Below are 24,393 nucleotides of genomic sequence, written 5' to 3'. Positions count from 1 at the left end.
ACCTGGCGCTCCTGTAATCATCCTGCTCATGTGTCCTAAAATAAAAAAAACAACAACAACAACAAAAAGGAAAAAAAAACCCTGACCTGATTAAGCTGCTCATATCCCATCCTCACTCTCTGCCCAACACTTACACCCTGTGTCTAGCGTATGAACTACAGCATCTTCTTCACCGGTCACACAAAACCACAGAAAAAACAGGACCTCTTTTGATTTTTTTATTATATCAAAATACAAAAATTTGAGAGGAAAATTTCATATGGGACTAAACGTTTGAAATGATATGGTGACATGAACACAACACTGCTTTCATATTCTCACAGACATGCCATAGATAGAGCATAGAGCATGTGCTAAGCCCATGCCTACGTCATGACGAGCCACCGGAAGTGAGCCTGTGCGTTTTCCCTATAAAGGCTTGAGATGGCAACGACTGCCGCTGTACATCCAAGGCCAGTTGGTAACGGCCCAGGGTGGTTTTTACATCATAGTTCATTCAGGTTTCAGTTTTACTCAATAAAGAAACAAGATCCATGGCAGTTGAACATGAAGAGTGAGTAAGACATGATCTGAGACGAATTCACTGGAGAGCAGTGGCAAATGAGAAAAAAATGTAATACAAATATTATACATAAGGCTTTGGTACAGCACCATACAGTATGAGTTAATTGCTCACAAAAAGTTAAGTGAAGCATAAATACCTGATGCGGTGACAGAAAAGAAAGACAAGTCTAAAAAACTGACCAAAAACAAAACAGAAACATCAGGTCATTGTTGTTGTTTTTTTTTTAAAAAAAGAGAAAAAGTAAAAAGAAAAACAAAAAAAACAGACAAATGTTTTTGCTTTGAATTATTTACATATGAACATTATGGAGACAGATTATGCACATAAAAAAACAAAATAAAAACATATAATACAGCATGTAAACATGTGATGTACAGCACAGAGTTCAGTGGATGGAAGTGAAATGAAATGTAGTAAATTTTCTTCCTTTAATTAAGCACTACTTGGTTTGCTTGAGTATGAGCATTAGCTAAAACAGTCAACGATGTAGTGCTTATTGTAGCCTACGATAATAATACATTCTAGTTCTCAGTGCTGGTACACAAAAACAGAGAATATAGAAAATACTACATATTTCTATTTTCCGTCCAATAACAACCAGCTCGGATGTCCATGAATGATTGCTAAATAGGCGTTTTTGTATTGTCTCTACATGCAAGATTAATACAATTTAAAAAAACGAAAGGAAAAAAACAAATCTCTTCTAAGTATCATCCTACCAGCACCTAGTGATGCACTAAAAGCTGTAAGCAGAAAAATTGAGAGAAAACAAACGAATCAAAAAACAAACAGAAATGAGCTAACAGTACATCCAAAGCAGCCCTCTTAAACACTGTACATGTTTCTGTTGAAGATGCGAGGAAAACAAAAGAGAGGGGAAAAAAAGCCCGGAAGACAACATCCATTCTTAAAAACCCACGAGGAAGAGGATGTATGAGCTTTCCCGATTCCTTTCTACGAGGGGGATAATTACAAATGTGGACTGGTGACTACCCATGGCTATACTGTACAGTACTAGTAGCAATTCTACCTTGAAAAAAGGTGGCGGTGTGACATGAGACGGTAGCGCCCCTGCAGTCGTGTGCTTGAAAAACAGTGCTGTTAACCAAAGACCTACAGGAAGTGTGTAGAAAAGATCCCCTCGTGATCTGATGCTCTTAGATTCCTTCTCATGTGTCCTGTGGCGTGTACTAATCTAAATTAGGTTATGTTTCTCCTTTTAGGCTGGGTTAATAGTCTCAATATCAGCACAAACATCGTTTAGAGAGGGTACCTTGGAAGCACAGACAGACATTGCAAACACGCTATAGAAAACAAGTCGTCTTGAGTTCATCTGAATGTCACAAGTCTCTATTATTTGAGGTTACACTACTAGTTTCCAGTATTGTCTATCACTGTCTTCACACCATGATACCGTTAACGAAAAGGGCCTAGAGTGTCTAGTTGCTCAAAAACACCAGGGGCCGACGGAGTCGCTTGTGGAAACAGGGAACGGGAAAAAAATCTTCAGACCTCTATTCTACAGCACCACAAAGTTAAACATAGCACCAAGTCGTAATGTTCAAAGCAACTATGCCCTAACACACGTTTCGTCATCGAACTAATGTAAACACAATTTCCTCCACAGCACGTGTTTTACAGGACTCTAGCATGTCCTCGACTCTTAGAAAAAAACTTTATTTGCTTTGGACACGTGAAGGCGAAGAGATCTGGAGTGAATCTACAGGTGTGCTCGTGAACGGGCGAAATACAGGATTACTTTGTTCCAGAAATATTATAGTAGAGGGCAACACACTTCTGCTCCTAAAGCTTTTTCCAATGGGCATTCACGTACTATACATCAGAGAGAATACTAATCAACTTGTGCAGCCAGCGGGCTATGGCAATAACACACTGTACGGTACTAACATGAACCTTTCTTTTCTTCTCAGATAAAATAACGTCTGCTAAAGTATGACAAATTAGGCACCTTAAAATGTTTTAAAAACATTATCCACTTAAAGCCGTACTGTAAGCAAATACTTTTATATATAATCTAATTTCTTTTTCCGTGGGATCCTTTTCATACATCCTCATACAAGAACGTGTTCCTGTAAAACATGGTTTGCGTCATCTTTACAAATACAATACACACCATGTACAGTACATAACAAATATAGATTTTTTTTTTCCTCGTATCTTACACGAAACCAATTTCTGGCGCTAGCCTTCAGGCAAGCGCCGCTTTCCCGCTCGTCAAAAGATTTCGGCGAGCAGACGTGGAGTCGAGTCATTCGCGCGGATTTTTTTTTTTTAGCTGGAAACCTTTGAGTCGTTATTAGGAGAAGAACTGTTTGATATGTCTCGGTGACAATACGATGATAACTGCTTTTCCTCTTCTGCAGATCAAAGCGGGGACTTGGCTCAGAAACCGCGTGGGACTGCATACAGGAATTTGGACTTGATGCGCCAACTGGTCACCTCACCAATCTCAGCTACACTAGAAGCAATAATGACGGGTCATTCAATGTTCTGTGACATTGGGACATTCATTTCCTGTACAGCAAAACATACATTCAGTATCGGTTAGTGTCGAAAAATCAACAAACACACAGAGAAGTAGCTAGCAAGTAATCTACAGTTGGTAAAGATAAACAGTCAAGGTGGCCGTCGTTTGAATATTTCCCATTGCTTGTTAACAGCTTTAGAAACAATCACATTCTCCTCTAAGAGCTGCTGCTAAACATTAACATCCTCGCTGTACTGCTTGGTTATTTTTGCATCAAATCTTTTGCATGTACAGTGCAAAAATGTGTCGATTTATTTGCCTTTTCCCCCTCCTAATCTGACTGTGCGCATTTTTTTTTAAATTGTTTTTCATAGGTTTTAATCTGGTTCTATCCTATTATTTGGATATACACAGTTGAAGCACAAGCCCATGTTAAAAGAAAACAAAACAAGTGTTCATGCATCTTCCGTAGCGATTTCTCTCGTGAGTCCTTGGCAGAAAAAGTAAAACCACACACACACACACACACACGCTATCGGACTCCCTCACTCCTACAGTGAGAGAAGCGTGAGAAGGCGAAGAAAAAGGCAGTTTATGTTCGAAAAAATGAGCAAACACAACAGATAAATACAAGGCAAAAACAAAAAGGCACCTCGAGCTGTGCCGCGTTCCACAAATGATTTCCTTAATAATGAAATACATACAGTACAGTTCACAATTTGTCACCCCCGTCCCTCTGACCCTTCAAGTCCAACCTCCGCTGAGCATCTGAGTCCCAAGTTAGTTTGAGCGATCTCGTGAAGGTTATGATCTTTGTCTTAACGCAGCGCCGCAGTGCTGTAAACACACTTGAACCATCGCGCAGTAAAATGAAGACGCCTTCCTCTAATTGTTGGCATCGGGTCACAAATCAAAACAAACACAATATGCTAGCTTTTACTGGTAATAAAAAGCTTCTAAAGTAGATAAAGTTAGGCCATATTATCCGTTTGAGAGAATGAGAGTGGCGTGTGATATAAACCTTTTTATCCATATGTAAAAAGGTCAAGTACGTACAGTATACCACAAGAATTACAGCAAATCTGCGTTTACTCTGAGGTATATTTGTGGTAAGAACCCTGTGTTTAAATACTGAATCTATTTGTATTGTAGGAAAGGTAGACTCATGTCCCTGTCCGAGGACGCACCAGGCTTAACAGTACGCTGTATCACTGAAAAACCTAAAGATATGGACCCCTCAATGACCAGTGAGTGAAAAATCTTGAACGTGTTGTGACATACTCAACCAACACATTTTTTTATTACTGTAGGAGGAAGCTTAATTCCCTTGTTTTACTATTTATATACATTATATATTTTCAGAGCATTTTCAAGTGAAATTCCTCAAAGACAAGTTGCAGTGACAACCCGGAAAAGCCATTGTTCTTGTCTTCCAACCCCGGAGTATTCAGCTCAATGTTTCCCACTCCCCGAAACGCAGATTAACTTTTTAAGGATTATAAGAAAGGTATTCGTTTGATATTTGGGTAGAGCAGGACGTGCTGAGGTGGGATTTCTCAGGGGTGGTCAGTTTAGTCGAGTCCAATGGCTTGTTGGGCACACGGGTCAGCGTAGAGTCCCATAATTTGGGCCCTCTGAGTCTGCACTGGCCAGAATGCCTGTCTGGTCCTCCTCGAACTGCCTGCGGCGCAGGAAGGAGGTCAAATAGAGATAGGGGTTCTTCTTGTTTTGCTTTTTCCTCTTTCTCGGGAGGTTAAGATCCTCTCCCTCTTGGGGTGTCTGAGATTGCTGCTGGGTCTGAGAGAGAGACGCACCTGAAAGAGAGGCAAAGGACTCATACACAGGACGGCCGTTTGATCGGTAATCTTTTGTAGCTGCTCTCCGATCGTCAGACAAACCTGTTCTCCTTCCGGAGGTTGTGTTGTTATTGTTGTTGGCAGCCACTCCCTTGGCTTTAGTAATACAGTGTTGTAGCAGTGCTGGTAAGCTCTCAGACCCGGCAGTATCGCTAGACGCACCTAGAGGTTCCCTGAGAAGATGAAAGACACAGCACACATTGTTCTGGATTAATCCAACAGTCGTGTTCGGTCACGTCTCAGAGAGAACAGACAAAATGGCACTTTCATTTCTATTTCCAGAAGGTGCTATCATATGATTTGATGAGCTCTTGAACTTCTACTGAGAGCCCTTTCACTAAGATGATGAATTTCCACTTTCTATCTGCGGTGATGGATGAGAAAAGTTAGATACAAAGAAAGAAAGAGAACGAAAAAGAGAAAGAAAGAATAGTTGACTTAAGGTGGCAGTGGAGTTGGTGAATTATTGGCTATACATTTGTTTTTCTTAAACAATCATTATGTTAAAGACCCACTCTGGGATTTATAATTAAAGTGTATTTGTTCTCAAATTCAATTCATTCAATCAGTTCATTTTCTTCTGATTTTGGTGGAATAACACTCTTTAAAATCTGGGATTTCATCGAGTCTTAGAGACAAAACTATAAAAGAAATGTGCTAAGTTTACAGCAAGCTTTCGCTTTAACATTTGGGTCTTTAAATAGTGACTGCTTCAGAAATGCGAGCAATATTGGCCTCTTTGCTGTATAAAACTCATAAAATGAAAATAATTTCTGGAACTTGACAGTTCCTGTACCAATGAAGTCGTCTAAAAAAATTGTACAAAATTCTCTATTAGCGCTATTTTTACTAGACCGTAGGTTCAGGGGTCGGCAACCTCTGACCGTCACCTGCGTCAGCACACAATCTCGTTTTCAAGTAGTGGCCCGTGAGACGGACAATGGTTCAGAAAATACAAACTACCAATCAAAATTTGGGGTCACTTTTTCAAACGTGTTCAGCTGTGGACTGAAGAAATGTGTGCCTTAAATATAATGTGTAAGTGGCGGTTGCCCTGTTGCTAAACGTTACTAATAAAAGGGCTTCTTGTTATCTTGTTTTGGTGAATCAGCAAAAGACTTGCTGACATGGTAATGTGACTTTACAAGCACCATACAGTTCATGCTGAGAGGTCTTTAGGCTGCCATACAATCCTCCCCTGTCCCTCAGATATCTTCAAGTGCATGACACAGAAATGCTGATTTAGTAAGTGCAAATTGGGCTTAAATTGAAAGAAATTAATGGGTAAAATTACAGAAAAAGGTCTGGTAGCTCATTTCCCTGGAATTATAAAATGTAATGTAATAAAGTTTTTTTCTGTTAATTCACAGAAATTTCTATCCTGTAGCAAGAGTACTGACAGGGACTAGAAAGAGACAGGATATTTCTCCCATACTGGCTTCACTTCATTGGCTCCCTGTTAAACCCAGAATCAAATTTAAAATAATTTTCATCACATACAACGTCTTGAATAATCAGGCCCAATCTTATCTTAAAGACCTTATGGTACCATTTCACCCGAATGCAGCACTGTGTTCTCCCACTGCTGGATTATTTGTGAGTATTTAAACACAGAATGGGGAGCAGAGCTTTCCGCTTCAAGGCCCTCTTCTGTGGAACCAGCTCGACTTAAAACATTTCTTTTTGATAAAACTTATAGTTACGGTTCGATCACACGACCCCAAATCCTTCTTTAGTTATGCTGCAATAGGTCTAGGTTGCTGAGGGCTTCCCATGATGCACTGACTGTTACTCCTCACTCACCCTTTTTTTCACTCACTATATGTTTATACACCACTCTGCATTAGTTATTATTAATCTATTTTTAATATTATTCCACATCATGTCTTTGTCCTGTCTTCCTCCCCCCACCCCGTCAGATGGCCGTCTTTCCCTGAGCCTGCCTCTACTGGATGCTTCTTCCTGTTGAAAGGGAGTTTTCCCTGATGTTGCAATTTGGGGCTATATAAATAAAAGTGAATTGAGTTTTCTCTGTTATTTAAATGTTTATTTATTCCTTAGTTGCTTTAGTACAGTATGAATGGACATGGGAAGATCTTTGTCAATAGGAAAAGCCAGTTAGAAGTTCAAAATCTATACACTCCTTTACATTCTCAAGAGGGCCAAATTGGAGTCTTTAACGGGCTGATTCTGGCCCCCAGTCCTTATGCTTGACACCCCTGTTTTCAACTCAAAGTCAGAGAAGATGATTACATAAAAGAGGCTTTAATGAATTCCTTTAACACTTGCCTCTGTCCACACTAACTGTTGCTTACTTAATTACTGGGAAAATTTCTGTATTTTACTTATTAGTCAGCTGCATCGCAGCTATGGCTATAATTTTGCAACCCAAACTGTGCATATAATATTATAAAATTGTAGATGAGGTCAAACTTATCATCATAAAAAAAGGTTGCCAACCCCTGCAGTCCATTTATGTACTCTGCATTTCTCTGATTGCTCTGCATCCTAACATGAAAGTTCTGCACATTTCAAAAAACCAGAAACCAGAAAACACACAGGAAGGTGTTCCTGAAACCTTGAGAACTATTTTCATTTCATGAGTGATGCATGCGAAGTTGAATGAAAATAATTAATTAATCAGCACAAAGTAATCACATCACGTTAAGGTATCCTCACTTCCAGTGGTCTGCTTAGAAGCAGTTTTACCTCATACTGGAATACGCTTGTTGTACTTTTGTTGTCCATCTCTCTCATAGAAAGATGCAATAAAGTTAAATAAAAAAAAGTCCAATAACCTCACAAAAAGTTAAGCTTGTGTTCACGAGGCTCACTGTTGGCTCTTTGCCTTTCAAAGAACTGAATGCAAACAGCGTCGAACCTGACTTAATGCTTTCATTAAGTCAGGTTGTCGCGCCAAACATGTATTGTTTCAAAAGGCATGGGAACACAAAGCTTTAGAGATGCTGTCCATCATTTGTCACTGTGGAGAGAAAGATTGAGAGCCATTAGCAGAGAGGGGGAGACAAATCGGAGAATTGCAACAGTCCTGGACAGTTAGAGAACATTTCCATTATCATCACATAAACTGTGTGCCGAGGCAACAGTGTTAAAATATTGCTCATTTCCATAGACATAAACACTATACAGCACACTTTCAGAAACATGAACACTGCGTACAGAGGCTTCACCATGCTGACGGGAGGAGATGGCAGGTAGAGGAAATGGCCGTTAAAGAACAAGTCACATGACAGGAAGAGGAAATGGCCATTAAAAACAGTCACATGACAGAAAAAACGAAAGCACTCAGGACAACAAATGTGACAAAGAATTTAGTTTGAGAATTGTTGTTATTTGTTTGGTTGTAGAGAGAAGTTTAGAGAATGCATGCATGGCATTTTGCACATGGAACAAAACTTTAAAGGGGAATACTCCAGTCTATCATTCATGTGCGTCCTCTATTGATTCAAGGCTTTTTCTTTTTTTTTTTAGTGCAGGGAAACATGTCTGCGTTCAAACAATGAAAAGGACAAAATCAAATGCTTCTCCACAATCCAAAACCACTCCTCCTGCTTGCTCACAAGCCTAATTACTGTAGCCTACACCACAGCAGGCTTACTCTGCCTTGAAACTGTATTGACAAATGTGTCCTGCAGTCATTATTACCATTAGTTGCACTTCACTTGAATCCAGCACAGAGGCACAACCCAAAGCGATTCCCCTTTAAAGGAGAGAGTGATTAGAGCCCTCCCCCTGCTGACCCCTCCCCTCTCAGACATGGGTCCGACCCTTACCTATTGCGGCGTAGGGGACCGGGTCACAACAACGCTGCCCAGATAGCTGAGATCAATCAAAAACAAATCAGGTAAGACCCTTACCCTCTAAAAAGCAGCAGCCCTATAAGCTACTTTCCCTTAAAGGCCAGTGATAGTGCAGGAGCGAGTCTCTGCTGCATGGCTTTAGCTACCATGTGATTGTAGCTTCTAGGGTAGTGAGGTGGGTGTGAGGGGCCACAGGAGTGTGTGCAGTAAAGAAACTCTACGGGGTGTAGATGTGTTTAAATGTGGGTGTAAAGCATAACATTTCCTCCTTTATGTAGTAAATGTGCTCAGCCACTGATCTACCAATACTACGAGAAAAAAAATCTATTGTTCTATTTAAGCGGGTTAGTCGGTTTTTATCCTTACGGATGCCACTTTCTAATAATGCAGCCATTATATGTTATATGCCTTATAACTTGACACTAATTATTTTTGAATATATTAATTTAATGGTTAATAAATCACTCTGCAATACATCGGATTAAAGTGAACTATTTTGCCAAGTCATCTTCCTCAAAACACTTCGTTTGCCTCTTTAGCGCTCCAATTTTGGACCTTCTAGAAAAGTGGGAGTCTCAGGATATATTTAACATCTTACTTTTTATGATCAAGTGACAGACACAGAGCCTTCTATTTATGACTTTACTATTATAAATACAACTCATCCAACTGTATAACTATAGACCAGATGGTTTGTTATCCATCCTTATAAAGTATTGATAAGTTGAGATTATGGCTTCATTATTTGTTTATAAATTGTTTACTAATTCTTTTTAAAACAATCTTATTAGTTTATGAGCAAGAAGCGAAAGTTAATGAATAACATAACACAATGAGTATGTGTCAACTACTAAATGTGTACAAACTACCAACTGCTTTGTTTTACACTTTCTTTCCATCGCTAAGCTACAATATAGACTTTTACAATTTCAATCTTCTTCAACAAAGAAGAAAAGTGTTCTGCTACAAGCGGCTATAAGCTACTAGCTCTAATATTGGTTGAGTTATGAATAAGTAAGTAATTTATTATCCATGAATAAATAGTCTGGAAGGTGACAGAATAATGGTATAAATAATAAATGTAATTGTTCATTAAATGTACAGTAAATTGTTGAGGTTAAACCTATAAACACTAGTTTCATAAACCGACCCGATTTAATATAATTTATACTCAGTTTTTAAAATACTTTAACTCAAAGATTTTAGATTCAACATGGGAAACAGAAAAAATGGCTTTTAAAGTTGATTTAAGTTTGAATTATGATCAATATTTCATCGATTCTATTGATTACGAGCCATCAGTACTATATACAAAAATACATGATCTTAAAATCACACTGAGCTTTCACATGCTATTCAATGTTAATGTTTAGATCATTTTTAATGAACTGAGACAATGTGTGCTAAATGCAATTACATGCCTTCTGCATATTAAAGTACAATATGCATCTTAATTACTTCTTAATGGAAACATCAAAGTGATACTGAGGATATTTAGCGAGCAGACGAAAAGTCTCCTCCTTAAAAAATGTGTGACTATTCTCTACTGCAATGGATCACCTACCCTGAGGCTGATATCTGGAGCTGGGAGGGCTCTGAGGGTAGCATCTCCTCCTCTGTCCTTCTCTGGGATGGCCTCTGCCCGAAAACATCCCTGCCCTCCGGAGGGGGAGAGGGGGATTGGGAGGGGTAACTGGCTGCAGTGGAGGCATAGGACATGTGGGCGTGGTAACTGGGGCTGGGTTGCTTGGCGCCCTGGCTCTGAGTAGGAGAGGCGGTCAGGGAGGACCTCCGAGAGAAACTGACAGTAGCCGAGGGCTGCAGGGTGATCTCAGGCATCTCCAGAGACCGAGAGGTGCGGAGGATGCTGGGGCGCGGAGGAGGCCTTACAAGAATATCTGGGGAACCCGGCTGGGTGCTAAGTGGGCTCTGGGAGAGTGGAGAGAGGCGGGAGGGTTGGAGTACTAGTGGGGGTAGGCTGGGGTCTGCCCGGCGCCCCGCCCTCGGGCTGAGCCAGGACTGAGGGCTACTACTGGGGGCTGTGCTTGGGCTCCCTGCACGGACTGCCGGGTCAGGGTAAGGCAACACTGGTACACCCACACCGTGGGCCGTGTGTCTGAGCTGGCCGAGACTCTGGGCCTGTTGCATAGCTAAACGCCTAACCGGAGGCCCTGGGGGCCTGTCTCTGCCTGGGGGAGCCACAGGAACCTCCAGCTGCAGGAGTCCGGGGCTTATTGGATCCTTTAGGTGTGGGAGGTGCAGGCGACTGGGAGGGAGAGAGTGAGGAGGATATGGGGGTGGGTCAGGGAGGTCCTGGGGGTGATGTAACGGATGGTGAGGTGGATATATGAACCGTGGACCTTCTAGACCCAGGAAGGGTAACTCATGAGGCTGCCAGCTTTCAGGTGAGCGAGAAGGAGGGCTGTGTGTGTGAGACAGAGAATGGCCAGAGGCAGTGTACTGATGGTGCTCCATCTCTCCACTCTCCTCGGGGATGGAGGGGTAACCAAAGGGCCCCTCGGCGGTGCCTGGGGGTGAGGATAGAGCGGAGCTACGTGGGCTGATGTCAGGCATGTAGAATGGTGGTGGAATCCCTGATTCAGCGCGGCTGCCTAGATACCCATAGAATGGGCCTTGGGGAAAGCCCCTGTAGCGGGAGGCCGGGGCCTGCCCTGAGGCGTGAAGTGCACTGCCCTCTGCAAAGCTCATACCTTCCATGGGCCTGTGTAGGCGGGGGCTGTAGGTGGGGGGCTGCGTTGACTCCAGGCTCGAGGACGTTGGGGAGAGCTGGGGCCGCAGCGTGGGCATGATGGGCGGCAGAGGCCCTGGGTCAAAATCATTCTCCTCATCGGACTGCCGGAACTCAGGGTACATGTCAGACTCCTCTGCGAAGGGGAAGCCCTGGATGCGGCGGGGAGGTGGGCTGGTCTCCATGACGAAGCGGCCATCGGGGCCACGGCTTATCAGCTCAATAGGCGTGGTGACCTCTGCCTCATGTTTGGACACACTGTATTTCTTGCTGGCTATGGCACGCTTGGTTTTCTTGTAGAAGGAGAGCTCTTTTTCTTTTTCTCTCTGAGGACTCGGGAGCTTCCTGACATACAGGCCCGGACCGTGGGAACCCTCCGACGAAAGAGAACGGGGCCGAGATGGAGGGGAGCTCTCTGGACTTATCTTCCCCGATGATAACCTGATAAAAAAAATAAAAATGCAGACACAGAACGCCGGCTTAATTTAACACATAACAGATGAAGCGGATAGTGGTAGGAGTATTTTAAAACAAATCCCCAAAAATCTCTGATACTTGAAATAAACTGATATGATTGCGGTTTGTAAACAGATGACACAGTAGAAAGCCAAAGCGCTCGATCAAGGCAGCCATAATGAACTTCATTACGGTATAATGGTCAGTTTATGGCGGCAGCAGACTCCTGATAGGGGCTGCAGCTAATGAACCAAAGAGTGACGGGATGAGAGAAAAGCCAACAACGCAACCATGACAACCGTATCACAGATCTACTGAGTCTACATCTTCTTGAGCAGACGTGAGACCAATTTCCATATGCTGCACCAAATGGTGATGTGTGGAAAGCAGATGACATCTAACCAGGCCTCATTTGCCCACACCAGGAGCAGCATACTCGACACTTACTGTACTGGGTCACTGAATGCATCGGGTAGACATCAATTAGAATGTGAGTGCATATACACAGTACTGTACTGTACATGCAGCTGAGCTAGTGCAATTTAATCCCTGTATGGTGCATGGAAGTCTGTGCATGCAAATAGTAGGCACCCCTACAACTACAAATAATCACTGTGAGCTAATCATTTCTATGCAATGCATTAACCATGCAGCCAAGCCAGTGCAGTGCAGCACACTCTGTATTTTGGTGCAGGCAGGCACTCACAGGGGGCTGGCCGGCGGGGGCAAGAAACTGCTCCTGGCAGGCTCGTCCCAGCAGGGCTCTACCCCTGGCAAGGGGGTGAGAGGAGGCCTGCGATGGGAAACAAACGACACGGGCCTGGTTCATCTTTAACTATGCTACTTGCTGGAAGGACTAAGTGTAAACTCCCTGAGCAGCCTGGACCATTTCATGAAAAAATAGAAAGAAGTAATCTGATACTGATGTTTTAGGTTTTAAAGTCACAAGCAAACATACATTTACTCTGCAATGGGATTTACACAGATTAGAGTCAGAAAGGAGCTTCTTTTGAGATTGAAATGCAGTCATACATGTACACAAGATATACAGACAGACAGGTACACACGTGTAGCTGATACTGTACAAAGAAACAGCATCATTAAACACTGAGAATCATGCAGAAAGCAGACAGTGTTAAAGAATACAGATGGATCAAAAATCAATACACATACTGCAGCTTGAGCACTCTGGGTAATGTGCTTAAAATGCAGACTTTGCTGCTTTGAACTCTCCTTAATTTTTCCCGTGATCCGCTAGAGGTTGCTACTGTTCATGTTCTTTTACACCTACCAAGAAGCCCAATCATGTCATCAATGGGGTTTTTTTGGTTCATTTTCAAGACTTTCCTCAGATATACCATGTTAGATACTGACTTGTTGTTTAAAAGCACTGGAGAAAACATGCTGAGGGTAAAAATCAATTCTTCCCAGTAGGCTCCAAAAGGTATTTTCAGGTGACAGGTCAGAACTGAGTGTTATTTAATGTTAACGTGTATGACTTGTCACAGCATGCAAGGGTACAGATAGTTATAACAGGTGTAAGAGAGGACGAACAGTAGTGGCGACCTCTAGCAGACAGGAGAGGCTCTGGGGTAGCTTTACTTACGGCGACTCAATGCTTTTCCTGAAGTGTGTCACCGACAAGGGAGGATCTGAGAGGACAAACACATTTAAGTTTAGGATTTTCTCTAATGAACACCACAGGTAAAAGTCAGTCACAGGGATGAATTATGAGACAATGAGCTTCTGGGCGCAGACGATAAAGGACCCCCGCCCAGCAAAACAAAAAGCAAGACAGACTGAAAAAGACCAAAAACAACTGCAAACAATTTACTTCTTAGCTACTCTTTGTTGTCATTTTTTATCTCTTTGTGCTTGCTTTGTGTTTTTCTTTGTGCCTCTGAGCCCATTGATAAACCCATCCATGGTCAAACATGAACTTTTACCTAATCTATGTAAATTTAAGTGAAAGAGGAGACTAACCTGGTTTGCGCTTGAGTTTGCGACGGTGTTGCTTGTTGACAAAGCAAGCTGCTAGAGTGCTGAACAGTACCGCCGCTGCCAGAAAACAGATAGTTGCCACGACTCCTGCCACCACAGGTCGCGCCAAACCCTCATCGGGCAACTCTGGAGCAGGGAAGGGATCTGAGAGCATAAAAGGAGATATGGAGTAACAACTTAAAAATAGATTATTCATAAGGGCCGAGCACAAAGACACTCACCTGTGCTAGAAACTCCCACAACATTGCTGCTCTCGCTGATCAGGTCATCCATAACGGCCATTACTCGAAATTCATACCAGGACTCCTGTCAGAGAGATGCAGAGATGCGCTGCAATGCAGGGTATTGTGCTCAGACTATAAGGCATTGTCTTGCTGCACATGATATATTGAAAGCAGCTTCTTATTTATAACTGTTTGCATACCAAAGAGGAGCTACTTTTCCTTAATTGGATTGACAAAAAAGTACTACTTTTCTACTCCTTAGGATTCAACGTTACACAGCTAAATTTCCATATACTGACCTGAACAAGGTCTCTGGCTATGAGCTCGGTCTCAGTTGAAGGGATTAAGTCATCCAGAACCTCCCACCTCTCCCCAAGGCGAAACTCCATGATATAACGGTCGATGGGCGAGGAGTGGTTGGCTGGAGGGAGCCACGTGAGGAGGACACCGTGCTGCGTGCGATTGGCTGTGAGGCACCGTGGTGGAGTAAGAAGCACCAGTGGTTCTGGGGTACCCAGAGGAGAGCCTGTGAACCAAACATGCATTATGAAAATGTATTCAATGGGGGAAAAAAATCAAACAAACAAAAAAAGTTACAGGGTGTTGCTCGTGCGATCGCATTTTTTTTTTTAAAGAATTAGATAGGGTCCAGATAAAAACTCTGGATGGGCTCCATTCAGGGACCTCCATCAATGGAGCATCAGAGTACACTTTGGATGTAACGATTACCAAGAAATCAGAAATAGCAACACAAAGAGCATTGACTTTTCTTACATTTCTTAGGTTAATCAAAGCTGATTGGTTAACTCAAAATATTTCATTATAGGTCGTGGAGAAATGTATTAAACAGCAGAAGCCTACTGGTTTCCATCTGAGAGTGTGAATTAGGTCAGAACTTTGCAGACCTCATTTAACATTTGCTAAATGAAGGAAAACAGTTGGCAATGTGAGGCCGAATCAGGGCTCACGAGGCAAAAAGTACCCCCGCCATCTGGGCCGGATTATCCAATGGGCATTTACCCAGGGGTATGTGCACATAATGTGAAAATAAATTAGAAGTATTTAGCTGAAGTGTATTTTATTTATGTTAGTTCTTTTTTAACTTGTAGTTCTAAATTGGAAGATTATTGTGATATTGAAATATAAAAATAAAATTACGTTCTATTATTTTTTCATCGCTCAAAATAAGCGTCACACTCGCTGAAGCCGGTGTACCCGCCGAAACGCCGTGCATTTATCGAGACTTTCAACCCCAGGTAGGCCAATTATGGCTCTTTGGATCCACATTATGTCAGCAGCTATTCTCCTCCGTGAACTATGTTAAAAACAAACACCGCTCACGCCTCACAGATGACAGCTTACAGTCCTGCGTAAAGATGAAAGTGACTTTGTAAAGCCCCGATTTGCACAGAAGCAGAAGTCCCATTGTAAACATACTACGGCAGACCCGACGATGTTTCCATGAACACGCTCTTTAGCATCTCTTTATTGACCACTTTTCACACACGGTTGCTGTACGCATACAGCCGGCTGTAGCTTTGCAGCTCACAGCCCGACACACACCAACACAACAGCAGAGAGAGCACAGATGTTAAGGCGCCTCCCCTGCAGCGGCGCTGCAGACCACGCCCCGCCACACACATTAACCAGGTAAAATACATATTTAGGCAGAATTTTGCAAATATCTATTTTTCATTTTTCAGCAGCATAGTGCTTTTTTTCCAAATATTTTTTAAAAGTCAGGTCAAGGCTCCAAAAGCCCAAAGGCGATATAACAGTTTTTGTTTGCTACATGGATCCTTTTAGTTCAGCTGGGTGTCTCTCCTTTTGTTATATTTCTTTAAGAGTTCAAAATGTGTTAATTACATAAATAAAATGTAATTTTCTCTGTAGCACTTCATGGATTTCATAAGCAACACACCTTAGTTGTACACACAAAGCATAAAGGTAAAAAACAATATATACAGTGTTATCTTCATTTTAGATTTCAAAAAGCATTTGTGGCTCCCAGTGTTTTCTTTTGCTTGGAAACCAAATCCCAATGGCTCTTTGGGTGTTAAGGTTGCAGACCGCTGGCTTAAACGAATAAATAGAAACAATTCCCTTAGAGTAATACTGTAGTCTTGTTATAATTTAACACTTTACTGCTTAGAAACTGATCACTTAATAAGGTAATATTGAAAAACACAACAAAACAAAGCAAAAACACTATATTTCAAGTCAAGATCCTCTTCAAACTAGCCCCATGTAGCTGAATTCACAAGCAGGCTGCTCCTTAGGCAAACATTTATTACACAAGATCAAAAATGCCTCTGGCTGACATCTATCAAAGGCTTTACCACCTGCGGCTTTTCTTCCATTTCCTGTCTGGCCATTCAAAGTGTCTGAAGGATCTCATGTTTAACTTTATTAATTAACATCCATATTAGTTGTTTCCAGACTGTAATGACTATTACAGTCTGGAAATCTTCCTAAAAAACTTTGTGACACCAATTTGTTAACAGTTTAAATGTAAACAACACAAGTGTGTCTCTATCTTTCTTGTAACTTCCATTATTTCTGAATTAGATGATACGGATAAACTTACGGGTTCAATATACATTTCATTTCTACAATAAAACATACAAAGAGTCTCACTAAGTAACTATTGCATTTTGTACTGCAGAGTGTTTCTAATATAACATTAAAAGTAACTAAAATGCAGATTAGTGGGCAGTCATCATGTCCAACAACCTCTACCAACAAGGTAGCCTGCATTACATAATAAAGTAAGCTTAAGAACTGTAAAGTAGGGCTTAAATAAACCTACACAGCCACTGTGGCTGCATTTCTTCATTTAATTTGTTGCTCTGAGCTTTTGAAGGTGATGGAGATGAGCACATACAAACATACAAAATCACATTGGACTGTATCTCATCTGGAAATCTGAATACAGCATTCACATTTAAACAATAAAACTAAGCATAGGACAGGATGAGTTTAACCATCACTAGAGGGCAGTATATTCCACACTGTGTCTGGTTATAGTCTAAAATTAGAAATAGTGTCTCAGTGCAACTCAGCGGGTTGATTCTGAAGTCAAAAAGCAGCAAACATGGCTGGAACATCCTTTGATTAGCAGTACCCACCTGCAGTGGTGACTGTCACAACTTCACTGAATGGGCCCGTGCCCAGTTTGTTTTGAGCCAACACACTGAACTGGTACTCTGTCCCAGCCTCCAGCCCTGGCACCACCAACCAGGTCTGAGCACCAGAAACTGGCATCGAATGCCAGTCATGAGGACCGAAGTCTATTTTCTTTGACCTACGGACAGAGAAATAAAGCAGACAAAGAGAAACTTATGAAGGAGAAAATCTATAATGATTAATTAACTATAAACAGTCACATGACAAGCTGCATCTAATTTAAAGGCGACGCACCAAACAGAGTAACTTTTATAACGTTTTAATTCAAATCAAATTCAAATTCAAATTTTATTTGTCACGTACACAGTCATACACAGTACGATATGTAGTGAAATGCTTGGACAACTGCTCGTGACCTAAAGAAAACAAAAAAAGGAAAGGCTATGAATAAGATAGGAAATAAATATGCAAAATTAAAAAGGGTAAATTTAACTAGGAAGGAATAAAATATAAATTAAGGTTAAAAATGAAATAACTGTACAACACAAATTAGAATTAAGGGTAAATTTAACTGGGAAGAATAAGATAAAATATATAAATTAAAGTTGAAAATAAAATAACTGTACAACAAAATACACAATACACAATATAGAACTATATAAGAATGTATGAAGAAATCTAAATATAAATAAATATATACACAATAAATTTTAGAGACTCGGATCAATCTAACATGCTTACGATTTATGAAACCTCCAGGCTCGACTCTTTGAAACACTGTAACGCGTAGGAGAAAAACTTTGGGAGAGGCAGCCTTTAATTTCAAGCTCTGAGCTGTTAGAACAGCCTGCCAGAGAAGTGGAGAGCAGCTGAAACAGTTCACATCATCAGCCCCATGAGGTGTAAGCAACTTTTCCTATTCCATAAATATATATGCCTGGTCTAGTTCAGTCAAAAAATGAGAATTTAATCTAATAATGCACAGAACAGTTCCTGATATGCATCGTTTTAAGGAAAACCTAAATATAAACTGGAAACCTGAATTTTTTCCTTTTTATAATAGTGTGAGATACATAATATTTGGATTTCCAGAGTCTTGGAAACTGGGGGAAATTTTTAAAATAAAAATGTAAAGAACATCAGATAAACATAAATTTGCCTTTTTTCTTAGACTCTTTTCCAAAAAAGTCTTAATATTTTTCCTGTTAGACAAAAAAAAACTATAAATGTCCCCTTTGTGCATAAAAAGATAAATATTATGTTAATTAAAGATACATTAATACATACTTTGTGTATTTCTCTATCATGTAAGTCTTGTGTAAGTCACAGCTATTTTATTGTGTTTTATTGTATTCATTGTGTCCACAATACTGCACTCCACTCAGCCATAATGTGTTTTGCTCGACATTAAAAAATGTGCTCAGTATGTAATTACAGTATCGCTTACAGAGGCACAACTGCAGACTGTGACTCACATATTCATGTCTGTGATGTCCTTGTCTTCATGTTTACAGTCAACAAATGTCTTTCCTGATACACCAGGATAAATGATTTGCACACAGGGAAAAATATTCAAAATTTTTGTGATGCCATCTGGTGTTCCTGCAGTGACACTCCATTAAGTTCTCAGTGCACACCATGAATTATGCACATCTATATCTATATACACTAAATACCTCAAGTCAAAAAAATCCCGCTGTGAGCGTCTGACTGAATTTGCGAAGAAGAGCTCCGACTAATCCGGACGTACGCGTCTACCTCCAGCTACCATCTGTTTCTGCATCTATGCAGACTGCTGGCATTGATTTAAAGTAAAGTGAGAGTACTCACACTGGACCATACCACACAGAGAATGTCTGTTCGAAGCCGCCATCATAACCTGGTTCCCAGGACACATTAGCAGAGGTTGTTAAGGGCAGTACATGGATATTGCCAGGAGCGTGTGGGCTGGTGCCTGAGTGATTTACAGAGACAGAGTGGGAATAAATTCATAATGCACACATACTAATTTACTTATAATATAACATCTTACACCCACACATCACTTAATATCACTTGCAGTGATTAAGCTATAGAAATTCTGTAAATACTAATACTGTTTTGACATTTTATACATATAACTGTCTGTTCCTGAATTACTATGATTTGTGTTTTAGTCGAATAATGTAAATGACGCAAATTATTTATGCTATTTATGCTATTTTCACCCTCCAAATGTTGCTGTGTCATGCATCTGCCAGCTCTATGCAAATCATGTGATGCTGGCTGAGGTGGTGACCAGCGTAAGGTCAGGCAATTCAAGTGCAGCAGTGCTATCTGCAGCTCATCTCATCCCACCAAACAGGCCTAGCAGCTGTGCAGTGTGGCCTGAAGCCAGTTAGTTCTCACTGGGATAAAAGGGAGACCTGTGGGTGGTCGGAGGAGCACAGCTGTCTGCACCACCCTGCCACACCTGCCAGCTTAGTGCTGGTCACATGGAGGCGAGCTGAACGTTGCCAGCTGTGCAACACTGTGATGAATCCTTGGAAAATAGGCCAATGGACCACGGTGTCAGTCTTACTGATCTGCTCGCTTTCACCAGAGGAGAGTTCACAGAATTTATGATTTACCTGTACAGCTCTCACATCTGTTTTTAAAAAATATTAAACATTTCTTTGATAAACTACATTAATATTTTGATTTTTTTAAAAACTTTTTTATTAAACATTTTAGCTAGTTTTGAATTTGATGGCAGCAACACATCTAAAAAAGAGATGAGCTGAGATGGGGGCAACACATAGCTAGGAAACAGCTTAGACATGTTTTGCAGGTTGCTAATGGTTGGGTATAAAAGAGCATCTTAGAGAGTATAATATCATCAATAAACTCAGAGAATCTGGAGAAATCTCTGTGTGCAAGGCCAAAAATCTATATTGGATGCCCAATCAGACAGCAGTATATTACAAACAGGCATGATTCTGTCATGGAAATCACTGTGTGGGCTCAGAAATCACTCTTTGTGAGCACATTACCATCCATGTATGCAGATAAGAGCTCTATCATTCAGAGAGGAATCCACATGTGAACGTGATGCAGAAATGTCGCTGTCTTCTTTGGGACAAAGCTCATTTAAAATGAACTGAGGCAAAGTGGAAAACTGTTCAGATGACTTAAAATGTGAAATTCTTGTCAGAAAACATGGGAATTGCATCTTTCAGACTAAAGAGGAGATGAACCATCAGCTTGCACACACAGGTTTAAGGACATTTGCTTTTTCCAGTGAAGGTCTTGCATATTTCAGTAAAAGAAAACTAAACCAATTACTACATCTATTAGAACAGCATGACTTCATATATTCATGAGTAAATCATTACATTTTTAATATGATAAAAAAGACCCAGGACTGTTGAGCAGCTAGAATCCGATATCAGACAAGAATGGGACAACATTCCTCCCCAAAAACGTTCAACAGCTGCTCTCCTTAATGCTGGGAAGTTTATGGAGCATTGTTAAATGAAGGGCTGATGCTACACAGCGGAAAACAGCTAAACTGTTTTAAGATATGTCGCTGCCATCAAAGTCAATATACATTTTTTATTCAAATGGTACATTTTCTCAGTTTAAACATTTAAATGTGTTTTTAATGTAATATTGTGAATAAAATATGGCCTTTATCAGATTTACGAATCATTGCATTGTTTTTGTTTACATTTTTTACAGCATTTTTTTTTTATTGGGGTGATAGCATTAGAAAAGCTGAGCGGCCATCTTTGTCCCAGTGCCTCCTATCTATCTCTGCAGAAAATAATTTTTAACAATCATTATTTCATTTCATAATTTTATTTAAAAATGTAAACTTTTATGTTTTGATATTTTCTATATAAACTTTTATATATTATATTATTCATTACACACAGGATCTTGTGAATGATCATCATCTGTATAGTCAGCAGTCTTCCTCGTGACTGTGATTGTGTGCATGAACTAGAGAGAGATGTATTTATGGTGTCTGCTCAAATTTTAAATTAAATGATACTAGATTTGAGATTAAGGTGCAATCAACACAAATGAAACCAAAAAAAAGTTTGAAATATTTCACTTTCAATGAAAGACAATAAGTTGTAACTAAGAAACTGTAAGTTCACCTTTTTGAATTTGATTTATGATAAACTGAACTTCTAACCAACAGTAGGTTTTCAAAGTCTAGACAAGAATCTGAAATTTAATTGCAAATCATCATAACTTCATTTGCCATATTAGTTATATATCGATGAAGCTACAGTATGCAGCCCACTTAAATGGCTGGGATTCCAGACATAAGGAAATTGTGACATCTTAAGTAAGTAAAAGGCATTGTCAGTGTTGCGAAATCAATTTGGATCAAAGAATACAACAAAAGGTACTTAAAGGTAAAATTGTTGAGATCAGTTTGAATGCTGCAACTTGATCGCAGAATACAAATAAAATAAGAAGATCCACAATGTAAGACTGGCTCTACCAATGCACATGAAGGCTTTCAGCAGCCTGTTTCAAACTTAATAACCCTGTTTGCCTTTGTCAACACTTCAGTCAGTCAATTCAAAGAGTAAAAAAGATGCCCTTGGTTCAATGACTAGACAGACAAAGGCTGCAGTGACAGTGTTTCAGCACATTGTACTTACACATTCAGGCTTTAAATTAACTGTATAAAGCCACTGCAGATAAGATTAGATTAAATTTTAATGATGGCCAAAGGGAAATTGGGTAAAGGCAAAGAGTTTGAGGGATGAGGGTGACATCTTCTTCATGCAAATCCCACAGCAAAGTGAACTCAACATAAGTAAGAAAGGTCAGTGGCTGAGGAAACTGAGAAAGCTGAGAGCGCTGTGCAGACTGTTTGTACCGATGACTAGGATACGCGTGCTGGCAGTGATGCTTGTGACCACATTTGTGGCTACACACTCCCATTCTCCATGGTCTTCTTTGCTGAGGGACACAAACTGTAAGCTGCCACTGGGTAGGATGTTGTGCTTACTCCTGCTTGGCTTCCCCACCTTCAATTGACATGAAAATTACAGTGGTACAATTAAACACAGCAAAAATGTCAAGAAGTTATAGGTGAAAACAAGCACATATTTTCAAGAGAATTTCGATGGCGTGTGTTTAGCTGTTTGGCACCTTTCTCCAGGTGATAGATGGTATATCAGGGTCTCCAGAAGCAGCACAGGGGATTACTAGCTCTCTCCCAGCCTCTTGACGGTACTCCCCCCCAGGCCTCACATTAAAGTAAGGGGGATCCTTGAGAAATCAAATCATAAACACTTACAAGTAAGTGTGCATAAGTTAGAAAAGAGAGACTATATAGAACTTAAACAGTGATCTACCTTTAGCACCAAAGTGGCAGGGGGGGACATGCCCATGGTACCCAGGGCGTTGTAAGGCACACAGGTGTAGGTGCCCAGGGAGTCTTCTGTGGCCTCCGCCACCCGGATACTTCCGTCTGGCATCAGGCTCCAACCGGGGTACTATAAGACAAGGGGGCATCTGAAATGCTTGATTTTAGGGGTTTTCCTGAACTCTCAGCGTCCCATTTAATGTTTTTGAACTGCACGAGAAAACAAAGATCCCCAAAGATTCTTTAAATCAGATGAATGGAAGTTAATGTTTATTTAATACAGACCTGCCCTCAACACTGGCAGCATTTTAGATAAAAGAAAAACAGAGCAAAGATAGAGAGCTCTGTGCACAAAGATGCTATACCCAGGTGGCACTTTGAAATGATAAAAAAATCATTTATGTACGCAGCTGCTGTACTGTGTATGCAAAAAAAAATCTTTACTTGTTAATTTATGCACCAACTGGCCACTTCATTAGTTACACTTGTTCAGCTGCTTGTTTGAGCAAGTAGAGCAAGCTTGTTCAGCAGAGCCCGACCGATATATTGGCGTGGAGAATATATCGGTCGATACTAGCTATATGCCGATGAATTCGCATCTGCATTTATAATGGCCGATATATGAAAATTTAAAAAGTAAAAGGTGGAAAAAACAAGCTTCAACCTTGTTATGAGTGTTTTTGTTGCAACGTTTGTCCAATATCGGCATCACTATCATCTTAACAATCTTATATCAGTCGGGTTCTACTAATATGGCAATGACATGGGAGCAACCCGGTCAGTTTAGGCATGTAGTCATAGTCGTGATGACCTGCTGAAGTCCCAAACAAGCACCAGAAAACGGAGAAGAATGACAATCTAAGAGACTTAGAAAGTGGCTTGCTTGCTGGTCTGAGACAGTCTGGACTGAGTATTTTAGATGCTGTGGATCTACTTGGTGTTTTCTTGGCACATTTTTGGCCCCCTAATAGCAACTGAGCACCATTTAAATACCACGGCTTAGCTGAGTACTGCTGCTGACCTTGTCCATCCCTTTATGACCTGTATTATGATGACCAGCGGGATAATGCACCATCTCACAAAGCTCAAATAATAACAAGCTAGTTTCTTTCACGTGACACGGAGTTTGTTCTAATCAAATGGCTTCAACAGTCACGGGATCTCTGTCCAGTGTGTATGTGCACTGTGTGATGCTATCAGGTCAAAATGGACCAAAATCTTTGAGCAATGATTAAAAAGGCAGAAGGGGGTTCAAACCAGTAATACCAAGATGTAACCAATAAAGTAGCCAGTGAAGGGACACTGCAAGTAAGTAAAAACTAGCAACTAAAAATCCCATTTAAGCTAAACTACAGAAATATTATCAGCAAATGTACAAAAATGTTCAAATCAAAAATGCCCCGGTGAGTGACATTAGTAGATTGTTAATACTGCTGCTAATTTTATTATTATTATTGTTAGATTTGTCAGCGTGTACTGAGATAATGTTGAGAAACACAAGACAGAAGAACACATCTGCTACAAATATTTGTACTTTTCGCCTCATTGGGCTTCCAACAACTTACTCAAAGGAAACCATTTGTGAACCTTAAAAAGGGAAATGAGAGACATCGGAAACATGGCGAGATCCTAAATTAGACCCAAAATACAAACAACATCTGCTTTTTCAATAACGTCTCATATTATTCTTTGCTTCTATGAACGTCTCGATGCATGCTCAATAATCCACGTATGGAAATCTCGCACAGTTGAAT

The 24,393-nt window shown here is 40.6% G+C and overlaps 1 protein-coding gene across 4 annotated transcripts in view; it reads right to left on the bottom strand.

Moving 5' to 3' along the window:
• Positions 1 to 207: 207 nt before the first annotated feature.
• Positions 208 to 24,393, bottom strand: part of igsf9ba (immunoglobulin superfamily, member 9Ba) — a 73,865-nt gene continuing 49,679 nt past the window's right edge. For 2 of the 4 annotated variants that reach the window (XM_086261863.1, XM_086261866.1), the window contains 13 exons: positions 22,629 to 22,769; positions 22,423 to 22,542; positions 22,148 to 22,298; positions 19,117 to 19,240; positions 17,289 to 17,464; positions 14,460 to 14,686; positions 14,158 to 14,242; positions 13,919 to 14,080; positions 13,542 to 13,587; positions 12,642 to 12,728; positions 10,295 to 11,920; positions 4,952 to 5,082; positions 208 to 4,867 (listed from right to left, as the gene is read on the bottom strand). In XM_086261863.1, coding sequence (XP_086117989.1) covers positions 4,659 to 4,867; positions 4,952 to 5,082; positions 10,295 to 11,920; positions 12,642 to 12,728; positions 13,542 to 13,587; positions 13,919 to 14,080; positions 14,158 to 14,242; positions 14,460 to 14,686; positions 17,289 to 17,464; positions 19,117 to 19,240; positions 22,148 to 22,298; positions 22,423 to 22,542; positions 22,629 to 22,769 — 3,285 coding nt within the window. In that variant the 3' untranslated portion in view covers positions 208 to 4,658. Of the gene's footprint in view, positions 4,868 to 4,949; positions 5,083 to 8,703; positions 8,750 to 10,294; positions 11,921 to 12,641; positions 12,729 to 13,541; positions 13,588 to 13,918; positions 14,081 to 14,157; positions 14,243 to 14,459; positions 14,687 to 17,288; positions 17,465 to 19,116; positions 19,241 to 22,147; positions 22,299 to 22,422; positions 22,543 to 22,628; positions 22,770 to 24,393 lie in introns of those variants that run through there. The other 2 variants (XM_086261865.1, XM_086261864.1) reach the window with 2 other exon arrangements.

Source organism: Aulonocara sp. 'chitande type north' Nkhata Bay, linkage group LG14 (assembly GCF_057382095.1).
Source record: "Aulonocara sp. 'chitande type north' Nkhata Bay isolate Kocher_YH1m ecotype deep benthic linkage group LG14, A_spYH_male_GT1.1, whole genome shotgun sequence".
Classification (NCBI taxonomy): Eukaryota; Metazoa; Chordata; class Actinopteri; order Cichliformes; family Cichlidae; genus Aulonocara; species Aulonocara sp. 'chitande type north' Nkhata Bay.
Note: the sequence above shows the minus strand (reverse complement) of the source record. Positions and strands in the feature narration are given on the sequence as shown.